Here is a 13,888-nt window from a genome sequence, read left to right on the forward strand (position 1 = left end):
AAGAACATATTACTAAATAGCCCAGTGATCAAATAAAAACCTTAATGGAGGGGGGTATTGGGGAGCACCTGAGTGGCTCGGTTGAGGGCCCAACTTCAGCCCAGGTCATAATCTCACAGTTTGGGAGTTCCAGCCCTGCGTCAGGATCTGTGCTGACAGCTCAGAGCCTGGAGCCTGCTTCAGATTCTGTGTCTTCCTCTCTTTCTGCGCCCCTGCCCCCCACTCACAGTCTGTCTGTCTCTCTCTCAAAAATAAATAAACATTAACAAAATTTAAAAACCTAAGGGGAAATTAGGACATATTTTAAACTGAAAGAAAATGAAAACAAAACATACATTAATTGTGGGATGCAGCCACAGCAGTTCTTAGAGGGAGATTATTCTAAAATGATATCTCAAATTAGTGACCTCAGTTTCTACTTTAATTTTTTTTTTAATGTTTAATTACTTTTGAGAGAGAGACAGAGACAGAGAGACAGAGACCGTGCGTGAGCAGCAGAGAAGCAGAGAGAGAGGCACAAAATCCAAAGCAGGTGGTTCCAGGCTCTGAGCTATCAGCACAAAGCCCCATGCAGGGCTCAAACTCACAGACGGCGAGATCATGACCTGAGCTGAGGTTGGACACTTAACTGACTGAGCCACCCAGGCACCCCTCAATTTCTGCTTTAAGAAACTTGGGGCGCCTGGGTGGCGCAGTCGGTTAAGTGTCCGACTTCAGCCAGGTCACGATCTCGCGGTCCGTGAGTTCGAGCCCCGCGTCAGGCTCTGGGCTGATGGCTCAGAGCCTGGAGCCTGTTTCCGATTCTGTGTCTCCCTCTCTCTCTGCTCCTCCCCCATTCATGCTCTGTCTCTCTCTGTCCCAAAAATAAATAAACGTTGAAAAAAAAAATTTTTTTTAAATAAAAAAAATTAAAAAAAAAAAAGAAAGAAACTTAAAAAATAAATGCTACCAAGAGCAAGCAGAAGAAAGAAAATAATGAAGATCAGAGTAGAAATCAATAAAAGTGAAAACAGAAAAACAACGCAGAAAGTCAATGAAACAAAAAGCTAATTCTTTGAGAAGATTAATGAAATTGATAAATCTCTAGCTAGACTAATCACAATGAAAAGAAGATATAAATTATCAATCTCAAGAATGAGAGATGATATCACGACAGATTTAACATGTAAAAGGAAAAGGAAATGTTACAACTTTATGCAGTAAATTTGACAATTAAGAAGAAATGGGCAGGGGCGCCTGGGTGGCTCAGTTGTTTGAGCATTGGACTTTGGCTCAGGTCGTGATCTCACATTTCATGGGTTCAAGTCCCACGTCAGGCTCTGTGCTGACAGCTCGGAGCCTGGAGCCTGCTTCAGATTCTGTGTTTCCCTCTCTCTGCCCCTCCCCTGCTCTCTGTGTCTCTCTCTCTGTCTCTCTCAAAACTAAATAAACATTAAAAATTTTAAAAAAGAGGAAATGGAGAGATGCCTTGAAAGACACAAACTACCAAAGATCACTCAATAAGCAACAGACAACCAAAAAGAAAAAAAGAAAAAAAATCCTGTATCTATTAAGGAAATTGAATTGTTACTTAAAACCTTCCCACAAAGAAAATTAAAGGCCCAAATGGCTTCCCTGGTAAATTCTACCAAACATTCCATTGTTTGTGTAGCAATTCTTTACAAACCTATTGAGAAAACTGAAGTGGAGGGAATATCTCTCAGTTCATTCCATACCAAATTTATAAAAGGACATTACAAAAAAAGAAAAGCACAGACAGTTCTCCTAAACACAGAAATTGTTAATGATATCAGCAAATCGACTCCAACAATATATAAAAAAGATAATGCATCTTGAATAAGCAGGGTTTATCTGAAGAATGAAAGGTTGGTTTAACATTAAAATTCCATGTAATTTGCCATAGCAACAGTGAAAAAGAAAGACCATGTGATGATCCCAATAAGTGCAGAAAAAACATTTGGCAAAATCCAACATTTGCATTCCTGATATAAACTCTAAACAAACTAGGAACAGAAGGGAACCTCTTCAACCAGATAAAAGGCAAGTATTTTTTAAAACCCTTCAGTACCCAAAAGAATGGAAAGTAAGAAGTCAAACAGATACTTGTACAGCAATATTCATAGCAACATTATTCACAGTAGCCAAAAAGTGGAACCAACCCAGGTGTCCAGCACGTGAATGGATATGCAAAATGTGGTCTGTTGATACAATGGAATATTTTTCAGCCATAAAAAGGAATGAAGCTCTGTTACATGCTACAACACAGAAGAACCTTGAAAAGTTATTCTAAGTGAAAGAAGCCAGATACAAAAGGGCAAATACTGTATAATCCAACCTTTGTGAAATATCTAAAATAAGCGAATTCATAGAGACAGAAAGTAGATTAGAGGTTACGCGGAGCTGGGGAAGGGTAAATGAGGAGTTTTTGCTTAATAGGTATAAGGTTTCTGTTTGTGGTGATGTAAGGATTTTAGGAATAAATGTGATGGCTGCGTGAAATTGCGAATGGATCTAATACCACTAAATTGTACACTTAAAATGGCTCTATGGCTACATTTTTATGGTTATATTTTACCACAATTAAGAAACACCTCTAGCCAGTGCCATACATAATGATAAAAGACTGAATGCTTTCCCCGCAAGATCAAGAACAAGGCAAGAACCCCCAACCCCACTGCATCTACTATACATCATGCTGGAGGCCTAGACAGTGCAAAGTCGTGGAAAAGAAAAGGCATCCAAATTGGAAAGGAAGTGTGCAGTTTTCTTTAATCACATACAACACAGTCTTCTATTAGATCCATAAAAATACTACAATAAGTGAGTTTAGCAAGGTTGTAGGATATAAGACCAATATAAAAGTTAATCATGATTCTACATAATAGCAACACACTACTGGAAATAAACATTTTTAAAATACCATCTGGGGGCACATGGCTGGCTCAGTGTTATATGCGACTCTTGATGTTGGGGTCATGGGTTTGAACCCCACGTTGGGTATAGAGATCACTTGATCTTGGGGTCATGGGTCATGGGTTTGAACCCCACGTTGGGTATAGAGATCGCTTAAGAATAAAATCTTGGGGCGCGTGGGTGGCTCAGTCGGTTAGGCGTCAGACTTCTGCTCGTGTCTTGATCTTGCGGTTTGTGGGTTTGGGCCCTGCACTGGGCTCTGTGCTGACTGCTCAGAGCCTGGAGCCTGCTTTGGATTCTGTGTGTGTCTCTCTCTGTCTGCCCCTCCCCAGCTCACACTCTGTCTCTGTCTCCCAAAAAGTAAATAAACATTAAAAATTTTTTAATAAAAGAAATAATAAAATCTTAAAAAAAGAAAAAAACCCAAAGTAGCATTTAAAAATATGATAAACTTAGGGATGAATCTGACAAAAGATTTCTAAAACTTCTACAATGAAAACTCCCAAACATTGCTGAAAGTCAGGAAGGCCTAAGTTAATGGAGAGAAATACCATGTTTATGAATCAGAAGATTCAATAGTGTCAAGATGTTACTTCCACCCAAATTGATATATAGATTCAATCCTAATTTAGAAATTAACAGGCTGGTTCTAAAATCCATAGAAAATACAGAGGACCTGGAATAGCCAAAATAACCTTTGAAACAAAAGAGCAAATTTGGAGGACTAACCCTACCCTACTTCAAGTCTTGTTACAAAGCTATAGTAGCCAGGAGAATAAGCTGTCGCTGGAAAGGTAGATAGTAGGTCTGTGGGACAGAATAGAGTCCACAGCTAGACCCGGACATATATGATCAACCAGTCTTACACAGAGATGCAAAGGCACGTCAGTGAAGAAAAGGATAGTGCTTTCCTCAAATGGTGCTGGGACAGGTGGATGTCCAAATGCATAAAAAGATGAGCTTCAACCCATACTTTATGTTGTATGCAAAAGCTACCTCAGATCATAAACCAGAATATAAAACCTAAAACTGTAGCTGTGTCTGGATGGCTCGGTTGGTTAAGTGTCCAACTCTTGGTTTCGGTTCAGGTCATGATCTCATTGTTCGTGAGTTCATGAGTTCAAGGGCTGATAGTGCAGAGCCTGCTTGGGATTCTCTCTCACCCGCCTCTCCTCCCACCCCCTGCTCATGCTGTGTCTGTCTCTCTCAAATAAACTTTAAAAAACAAGACAAACAAAAAAAAAAGGAAAGTCCTAAACCTAAATTTAAAAAACAAACAAAAAACGCCTAAAACTGTAAAACTAGTACAAAACACAGGAGAAAGTTTTTCTTGACTTAGGGAAAGGTTTTTATGTGTGATACTTAAAGCACTATCTACAAGAGAAAAACATTGATATATTGGACTTTAACAAAATTAAGTCTCCTCTTCAAAAGACACTGTTCAGAGAGTAAAAAGATACAGCAGTTACAAATGAGTTAGAGGAGTCTAGAGGGTCCTGTGGTGGCGGATCACAGTTGGAAGTATTGGTGTGGGGATATTGGAGGGATGTGCATATACAGGGGCTAGTGTACAAATGTATCTTTACTAGCTCTGTCAGCACCCCAAAAGCAATGAGCGCACCTCACACCCAGATCTTGGTTCCTAATACCATTTTCCACTGCAAGGAACCAGGGCTCCTTGGAAAAACAGCTGAATCCAGGGCCAGTGCAGGGAGTGTACACGATGCAGTGCCCAAAGTCAGAAAGTGCTGGTGGGGCCACGGGGAGTTGGCAGGGTGTGTCAGGACACAGGAGCCAACGGAAAGGGCTCCCAGTGGCCAAAGCTGGAGCAGTTGAGGGAAAATGAAGTCGTATTGGATTATAACTCAGAGTGTGAAATGATACGCCCACAAGTCCTTAGTGATAAAAATAAATGATAGGTAAGATAGCAATCTCCTGTGCAGAAGAATAACAAATAATTTGTGTAAATGGTCCACTGTCAGAGAAGAGCGAAACTCCCAACCTTAGTGTGGGCTGTGCATAGAGACTCCCTTCCAGAGAGCTCAGGATGGAGGGGATGCGAAGGGCTCCCTATCAACAGTGGTAAGGTTTTTTTGCACAGAGTGGGAGGCATGCCCAGATCAACCCCAGAAGCCTGTTGTGCTGCTCGGCACCTTCTCCAACACCAGCTCAGGAGCCTGGGACCCCTGAGTGCAGCCATTTAGGAGCCAGATGGCTGGGCTGGGGGCTCCTCCAGCCAGCTAGAGGGTCAGGCACTGGCTGCCTCTCTTCTCTTGACCAGGGTCACCTTCCCTGCATCTTCCTGCCCACCTCTAGCATGAACAGAGCCAGCTTTCTGGTTGACAGTGCTCAGCAGGGCCCCAGTACCTACCCCGGTCACGTGGTCCAGACACGTTCCCATACACAACCACACACACCACATCACTGCTGGGCTGGGTGCTCCTCGGCCCCAGCTGGGCATTGGCCATGGCCCTATTTCCCTTTGAGGAATCCAGCAGGGGTGCAATACCTTCCCAGCTGATGGGGGTCAGCCTCAAGCAGGCCCAGGGGCCTCCTCGCCAGCCACATCTCGACCCGCGTGGGCATGCATTCCTGGCTTTGTGTTCTGTGGTCCTCATGGCTCTGTTTGCTCCCCAGTGACGCAGCATATGAAAGCGCTCCTGGAAAGGAACACTAAGAAGAAGTCCAAGTTGAGAAAGAAACCCAAGCCTTATGTTGAGGAGCCGGATGGTAGGGCCTCTCCCCACAGCCCCTGTGCGCTGTGTCTGCACAGTTCTGCTCTCCGGCCTAGGCCGCCTGGCCTCCTTTCTCTAACCGCTTCTGGGCTGGAAGGGGTGTTGGTGGGGTGGCACTAACCATCAGGCCTGCGGCCTCCTGAGCCAGCCGGAGGCCCCAGGTCACTGAAGAGGGTCCTGGGAGAGGCCACACCTGCCCTGCGCCTTTCTCCGAGGTGCTTCAGAACAATTTCCAACTTCACACTGGGCTCTCAGTGGGGAGGGGCGTGAGGACGAACTGGGCAAGGCCTGCGGAAGCCCCCCTAGGTGAGTGTTTGCTGAGGAAGTGCCCTGAGGGCCAGCGCCTGCCCAGTCCTGACCTCCAACCCAGGCCACCCTGGCCTTGCTTCCCTGGTGGGAGCCCATGGGTTTTCCAACCTCCCCCACCAGCCTTGCCCTTCTCCTGGGCCTGGCTCAAGATCCACACCCCCATCCCGCTGCTGCCCAAGCTCCACGGAGGCCCTGTTAACCCAAAACTGTACCCTCCCTGCTGGGAGAGCTCGTGGTCTCACTGTTGTCCTGTCAGCTTCCCTTCCTGGCACCGGGGCTCTGGGACCAGCCCCTGCCCCACCCCTGGCACTTCCCTCAGCCTTGGTACACATACCTCATTCCCCAGACTTGCCCCATTTCTGTTTCTCTAATACCAGTCAACCTCAACACCCCTTCCTCTGGGAAGCTCTCTGGATGCATGCTGCCCTTGGACACAAAGGGGAAGCTGCAGTCCACAATTTTCAACTGCCCTTGGGCCACACCCATCTGGAACGGAGTGGAGGGGCTGTTCCGGAGCCTGTTCACGAGTCGTGTTGCCACAGGCGGGTGGGCCTGGGGGCACAGCGAACGGGCTCCTGTGGGCCTGGGCTTGGGCTAAGCAGGACACTACAGCCCAAGATGGTGTTGGGTAGTGAGGAGGGAGCTAGAAGCCCTGGGACCCAGCAGTGTCCATGCCAAGAGGTGGCAGTGGCAGGTTCTGGCCAGATCCAGTGGCTTCTGAGGCTTGAAGCCAGGGCTCAGGGGGCACTAAGGCCCCAGGGCAGGCCTGGATCCCTGGCATAGCAGCATAGACTCAGCTGCTTCTGTCAGTCCCCTTGGGGCCACCATCTCCCCACATAAAGACTGGGCATGGCGTGTCCTGGCAAGGCTAGGACAGGTCAGTGGGCCCAAAGCAGAGCACCCCACACCACCGTGAGAGTCTCCCTGGGTTGGCCGTAGGCCCTGCACATCCTCCCAGGCACTCAGCAGACAGCCCTCAGTCCTGGCCTGGGGAGCTCTGTCCACGGCAGTACAGGGTGCAGAGGGGCTCTTGGGACTCTGGGCACACATGGCCACAGCCCTGGTCCTCCCTGTGATACCCGCAGCTGCAGCTGCTGAGCTGTGCACCAGACCCCAAGGTCAGCCCTTTATGGGCACCTGTGAGGTAGGTGTCCCTGTCTCGTCCTACAGAGGAAGAAGCTAAGGCCCAGAAAGGCTGCCTTCAGACCAGGGTTACCAACTGAGAGGTGGCAGCCCCAGGATCTTCAGATCACAGTCTGTTGGAGAGGCCCTGAGACAGGAGGCATTCGCTAGGCCCTACACAGTCTGCTGCCTGCTACAAAGTGCTCTCTGGGCTCCTGGTGGCCAGTGTAAAGCCCAAGGCCCCCTTTGCCTTCCAGGTTCCTGACAGCCTGCCCAGAAAGGCCAGGTCGGCCTGTGGCAGAAGGTTCTAGGTGCTGTGTCCTGAGCTGGCCTGTCAGAGGCAGCAGCTGGGATTCTCTGCCAGGAATCTGTGGATCCCCCCTGAGACCATAGGGAAACAGATTCTCCAGGGAGAATAAGAAATATTTGTTTTCACTTTACTCTAAAAGAGAATCCCCTTACCACTTACAATAATAAAACTATCTTGGGATAACTCAAAAAGATTTTCATTAAGCCATGTTTATGTTTTTCACACTGAGGTCCAAAGACCCCCATGTGCTTGGACGTCCACAAGAAACTGCTTCCCTTAAAAGAAGATGGGGGTATTTGGATTTGAGACTTGGGTGTAGAGGCCTCCCTCTGGCCAGCAGGCACTGGGGCAGGTGGACCCAGCAGGGGCAGGGCTTTCCAGAGAAGGGGCCAGTCCTGAGCCTGGAGGCACACATTACAGCTTTTCTGTCTGTCGGTCCTTGGCACCTATGCCTGGATGGCTCCTCTGGGCTCCGCCTCATTGCGTGTTCTTGGTCTTGTCGCTGCTTCTGTTTTCCCTCCCTTCCCCACCACCCCCCTCCCCTTCACCAGGAAGGATGCTGCACACATTTCAAACCCACCCTGTGTGGGATCTCCTCCCCCACTACCTCTCCCTCCTCCCCACCTTGTGCTTCTCTCTCCTTCCCCTCATTTCTGTATCTGGAGAACCTCGTGGCCAAGGTCCCTGAGGTTCTTGCCCTCAAACTGCCACCCGAGCCATCACCCCCATGACAACTAGCCAGAACTTCTGCCAGGGGCAGGGTTTAGAAAAGCCCTCTCCCAGCCGCCTTCAGCCCTCGGGCAGAATTTAAAGGTGTCCTTCTGTGGCGTGGCCCTCCCACTGACACCCGAGCTTGGGACATGGGGCATCCTCTCCACATTCATCGCCTTTTCCACTGCGGCCATCTCCTTGGCTTCCCTTTCCATGACTCCTGTCCACACAGCCCTCAACAGACAGGGATGGGGCGCGACAGGCTGAGGCCCCTCTACCACAGCTACACAGCATCCCTGGCTGGAGGCAGGGCTGCAGGACCTTTGGCCCAAAGTCCCGTCCCCAGTGCTGGCCCAAGGCAGAGGGCACTAAGCTCCTTTAGCCCTGCTGCCCGTGGAAATGACCCTTGTCAGGGGCTCCTCGGGGCTAACTTGCAAGGGGAGCATGGGTTTGGAGACCCCGGGGCCCAGGTCCTGCCCTATCCTGCCTGTGACTCAGTGGGAATAAGTCTCATTCACAGCCTGCCCTTCCTGGCCGTGAGGAAGTGTGGGTGGGCTGGCAGAGGAGTCGCCTCCCAAGCCTGGCTCCTTGAGGCGAGGGAGTCCCTCTGGCCTCTCGATGTGGGTTTCTGCTTTCAAGGACTTAGCCCAGAAAAGCGAGGACCCACTGGCCCGGGCCCCCAGGGCTCTTGCAGAAGCTGCCTCTCCTCACCCCTGCTGCTGCTTCTCTTGGCCTCTGTGCCCCGTACACCCACGCCCAGCCGACCAGAACCTGCTGCTCTCTTCCAGGGGTGGCGATCAGCACATACGCCAAGTACTGCTACCACAAGCTGCAAAAGGCGGCCCTGACGGGGGCCAAAAAGGTACGAGCTCCCCCAGGACAGCCAGGCAGGGGTGGCAGGCTATGCTGGTGACACCCAGGCAGGGTCCAGAAGGAAGCCTTGGCAAGCCACCCCTCACATCCTACTGAGTGTCCTGCTCACCTTGAGCCCAGCCTGCACATTCGGCTTCGGGGTGGGGCGTGTGACAGTTAACAACACAGAAAGTGCTCCAGGGAGCCTACCTAGGCAGGCAGCCGGGAAAGGCCTCGGGCAGGGGCTGCACCCCAAGTTGAGGAGCCACTGTAGGCAAAGGGATGTGTAGCTAGGCCAGGGCATCAGGACACCAGCCCAAGTGAGGGTGGGACGCATTGCCGCAGCAGCACCAGCCGTCCCAGGCCTGTCGCCGTCATACTGGTGTGGGTGAGGGGCAGAGAAAGGCACAGCACGTGGGCAGGCTAAGAGACCACCCTTCCCAGAAGGGACCCTCCCACCCTGGCAGACTGCCTCTGGACCCAGGGGAGGCCCAGCCTTGGAATGCAGGGTGGGCTCAGAAGACGACCATGTGCCCCTTCACTCACACCAGGCCACCCACCTGGCCATGATGGTCCAAGAGCCCAGCCCCACCAGTGGTAGCTGTGCGGGTGGTCCCAGTAGTGTCCCCCCCTAGCCACTTCCCTGGCCCCCATTCTGCTGCTGGGGCCTCTTACTGCCTGGCAGAGCTGGACAGCCACACCCCTCCCACAACCTCTCATCTCCCCTGCCCTGAGCCCACATTTTGCGGTACCCGTAGAGGGGCCTCAGTCACACCAAACATCTGGACCTTGTTCCCTGGTCTTAGGATTTGTGGCCATCTTCTCCCTTCTGTCCACTGCCTCCTCCCTTTCAGCCTACCACCCCACCCCTACCCACGTAGCCCTCAGGGCCTCCTATGCCAGACCTTTCCCCAACTATTGAAGGCAGCTGTCCTGGAGCCTGGCTGTCCCTTCCCCCTCTCCCTTCGAATGCACTTCTGTAGTCCCGCCTCTAGAAGCTGCTGCCTGTGCCCACCTCAGGCTTTCCCCCCTCACCTCTACCCCAGGGTGGTCTCACATGGTCCGGGTCAGCCAGCCTGGACTTCCCACTGCCACAGGCAGCTCCCATTCCAGGAGTCCTTCCCCTCTTCCTCCTGTGTGACCAACAAGGGCCACCTAAAAATTTGGGACAGTGTAGGTGGCCCAGCAGGTTGCCCCTCCCCCGGTGACTTGGGGACCAGGGAATTGCGGGTACCGCCAGCTCTGACTGGGCAGATGTCTGGAGTTACCGGGGATGAGAGGACAGGGGAGAAGGGAGGGTGGCCGAGCCAGAGGCAGCCCAGGGCACAGGGAAGGCTGGGAGCAGGGCGGTGGGGCCACACTGAGACGGAGAGCTGGGCTATCTTGGCAGGGGCTGAAGAAGCCCAACGTGGAGGAGATCCGGCACGCCAAGAACGCTGTGTTCAGCCCATCCATGTTTGGCAGCGCACTGCAGGAGGTCATGAGCCTGCAGAAGGAGCGCTACCCTGACCGGCAGCTGCCCTGGGTACAGACACGTCTGTCCGAGGAGGTGCTAGCGCTCAACGGTGACCAGACGGAAGGCATCTTCAGGTGCCCCGCAACCTGGGCCCTGGGTGTGGGAGCCTCGGGTGGCCGCACTGTGTGTCAGGCAGGCGGGAACCATCAGGCACCAGGACCACTGGGCCTACCTCTTTGCTTCAGCCCTGGGTTTTGGGGTCCAGACCCATGCCCCTGCCTGGGAGTAGCCAGAGAGGCCCCCCACAGGAGGCCGTCATCTGAAGGGGGGGAGGGACACCCTGGGGCAAATGGGCCACTAGGTAGCCTGGAGAGGCAGGGCAGGGCCCTGTCCTTAGGAAGCAAGTCAGAGAGCCGTCCCCTTGAATGGCAGCGCGCCTGACTTTAGGCAGGGGGGTCAGCCAGAGACCGTTCCTGAGCAGAAATGGCCACCAGGGTCCCAGAAGGCACTTGGACAGCAACCACAGGCAGAGCCAAAGACATGAGCCTAGAAAGACACAGCAACAGCAAGCAGACTGCTCGCCTGTGAATAGGGATGATAGCTCCTGCCCTGGGGGGGGGGGGGGGGGGGGGGAATGGTACAAGGCCCTCCACCCAAGCCCCAAGAGAACAGCTGGGGAAACAGGCTTGTGGGTTTGATCCTCAGTGGCCTCGGTGATAATGGCATCCGCACGGGGGTGGCTAGCAGAGTGGGGAGGGACAGCAGTCAGCATGCATGGGGTAGGAGCCCCAAGCCACCTCTCTCCCTGGTGGAAAAGAGGCCAGTCTAATGGGGAGGCGCCTGATCAAGGGCAAGACAGATTCCAACTCGGTGAGACTCACCCGTGTATTCCACAGAGTTCCTGGGGACATTGATGAAGTGAACGCCCTGAAGCTACAGGTAGACCAGTGGAAGGTGCCTACAGGCCTGGAGGACCCCCATGTCCCTGGTGAGCCCATTTCCCTAGGAGCTGGAGCGGGTCTGGGCCGTTGGAACAGTGTGGCTCCCGGTCCATTTCCACCACAGACACCCCCTGCCCATCAGAGTCTCCCTGGGGCCTCCTTCCTGCAGCCCTCCTTCATTCCCTGCACAATCCCCCAGGCCTCCAGGGCCGGCCTGGGCAGCCTACCTGGGCTAGGTGGACTCTTTCCAGTCTGGTCACGCCACTTGCCTCCCCTCCCCGACACATCCCCTGCCTCGCCCTTGCTCCCACTACAGGGGTGCCTGCCCAGCAGGCTGGGCTGAGCCCTCCCCCTCCCCCCTGCCCTGTGTCTGTAGCGTCGCTGCTGAAGCTGTGGTATCGGGAGCTGGAAGAGCCCCTGATCCCGCACGAGTTCTACGAGCAGTGCATCGCACATTACGAGAGCCCTGAGGCCGCCGTGGCCGTGGTGCACGCGCTGCCCCGCATCAACCGCCTGGTGCTGTGCTACCTCATCCGCTTCCTTCAGGTACGCGGTGGGGCACTCCCCGCACCCCCCCCCCCCCCAGCACTCAACACGCCGGCCTGGGCCCACCCTCCTCTCCCTTCCGCAGGTGTTCGTGCAGCCAGCCAACGTGGCCATCACCAAGATGGATGTCAGCAACCTGGCCATGGTCATGGCACCCAACTGCCTGCGCTGCCGGTCGGACGACCCGCGCGTCATCTTCGAGAACACTCGCAAGGAGATGTCATTCCTACGCGTGCTCATCCAGCACCTGGACACCAGCTTCATGGAGGGCGTGCTATAGCACGTGGGTCCCAAGGACCGAGGATGGGGACAGAGCCGACGCTCGGGTGTGTGCCCGGGCAGGGGAGCACGCCGGGAGGGGGGAGGGAACGCCCCAGCCGCGGAGGCAGCATGCCAGGCCCCGCCCATGCCCGCCCCAGCCCTGGAAGCCCCCAGCTCTCCCACCCAGGCCCCGGGCCTGAGGTCGCAGCCAGGGCAGAGGGGTTGTGGGCACACCCCCCTCCCACCCCGCTGCCTCGTGGCCAGTTCTGTGGGCACCGCCCCGCCCACCACCGGCCGGTCAGCCCCGAGAAAGTGCCTTCTGTTTCCTGGAGCCAAGTGACACTGCCCCTCCCGGCCGGCCCGAGAGCACATGCCACCCTCCCCTGGAGCTGGGGCTCCTGCGCTCAGCCTGGCCCTGGCCTGGACCCTGCCCGGCTGCCCCTCTTTCCTCTGCCCCTCCCCGGTTCCCCTCTGTTTCCTTCCTGGCCTGCAGCCTCCTCCTGCCCCCTGCCACCTGTGGCCTCCAACGTGGAGACCGCGGGAATCTGGGGGCCCCAGGGCACTGGGCTGTCCCATCACCAGAGCAGGGCCTGGCAGACTCTCTCTGGGTAGGGAGGGGCCCCCAAACCAAAGTCCTCTGGGGTCGGGGGCAGGGTTGAGCAGGCATTCTTGGGGCAGGGTGGGGGTGGGGGGCAAGAGTATTTTTTTCTTCGTGTAACTATAAATTCAGAATCTATCCAGCACACCAACCCGCCTGTGTATAGAGATATAGAGGGAAAGATATAAGAACTAAATTTGCTAATGACATAGTTTTAACCCAAATGCTATTTATCTCTGAGCCGTCCTAGCCTGTCCTCTGCAGAGCAAGTTGATCTCACTCCTTCATTGTCTTCGCCACTTTCTTGGCTCCTGACCAAAAACCAAACCCTGCCCCATCCCCATCTGGGACCTGCAGTAGAAGAGAGGGAAGGAACCCCAAGCTGGGGAACCAGGGAGCGCCCAGGAGTGCCCTTCCTCAAGGCCAGAGCTGGGGTTAGGAAGTACCTAGACTCTCAGTTTGTACATTTTCCATTTTGGAATTTTGAGTTCCAATTGTAAAACTTAATTTCTCCCCAGTTTATATATATATACATATATATATATATATATTTTTTAGAGTTGAGTTTTTATTTATTAAAAACAAAAAAGCCCAGCCCTGCCGTGGCCCGGGTGTTCCCTGAGGTAGCGTCCTCAGTCGGGTGGTCTCCGGGCCTGGGGTGGGTGGCCCGGCCACAGACTCTGGCTCTGACGCATGGACTCAAGAGGTGACAACACTTTGTGTGAATAAAATACATACGGACACTTGAGAGCCATGGTCACTTTCTGTCGACTCCTGTTCTTCCAGTCGCAGCAGGGCTGCAGGGGGCTGGTTTGGGGGTTGGGCAGCCCACCACATAAGCCAGACTGTGGGCTGGCACAGTCACCTGGGTGGACAGACCAGAGGAGAATGCGGGGGGGTGGGGGGGGGGGGAGGGGGGGAGCGGTGGGCTGCAAGCAAGGCTGGTTCCTGGGAATGAGGGCCAGGGAGGAGGCACCAGGTGGGTGTTGGGCCGCCCTGCGCCTTCTGAGGCCCCCGGGGTATGTCTCTTGACCTCTTTATAAAGGCCTGTCTGCGCGGGGAGTGGGCTTTTTGCGACCCTCCCTACCCTCAATCTGCCATAGCCGGCTAGGCAGTGTTGATTCCGAAGCTGCT

General features: G+C 53.6%; 1 protein-coding gene across 5 annotated transcripts in view; it reads left to right on the forward strand.

The window, feature by feature from the left end:
* ARHGAP39 (Rho GTPase activating protein 39) overlaps positions 1-13,502 on the forward strand; it is a 111,444-nt gene extending 97,942 nt beyond the window's left edge. For 4 of the 5 annotated variants that reach the window (XM_086695813.1, XM_086695815.1, XM_086695817.1 and 1 more), the window contains 6 exons: positions 5,551-5,643; positions 8,889-8,962; positions 10,343-10,542; positions 11,305-11,396; positions 11,726-11,895; positions 11,981-13,502. In XM_086695813.1, coding sequence (XP_086551939.1) covers positions 5,551-5,643; positions 8,889-8,962; positions 10,343-10,542; positions 11,305-11,396; positions 11,726-11,895; positions 11,981-12,175 — 824 coding nt within the window. In that variant the 3' untranslated portion in view covers positions 12,176-13,502. The remainder of the gene's footprint in view (positions 1-5,550; positions 5,644-8,888; positions 8,963-10,342; positions 10,543-11,304; positions 11,397-11,725; positions 11,896-11,980) is intronic. The other variant, XM_086695814.1, reaches the window with a different exon arrangement.
* The last annotated feature ends 386 nt before the right edge of the window (positions 13,503-13,888 follow it).

Source organism: Puma concolor, chromosome F2 (genome assembly GCF_028749965.1).
Source record: "Puma concolor isolate L17-30 chromosome F2, mPumCon1.1.hap2, whole genome shotgun sequence".
Lineage (NCBI taxonomy): Eukaryota > Metazoa > Chordata > Mammalia > Carnivora > Felidae > Puma > Puma concolor.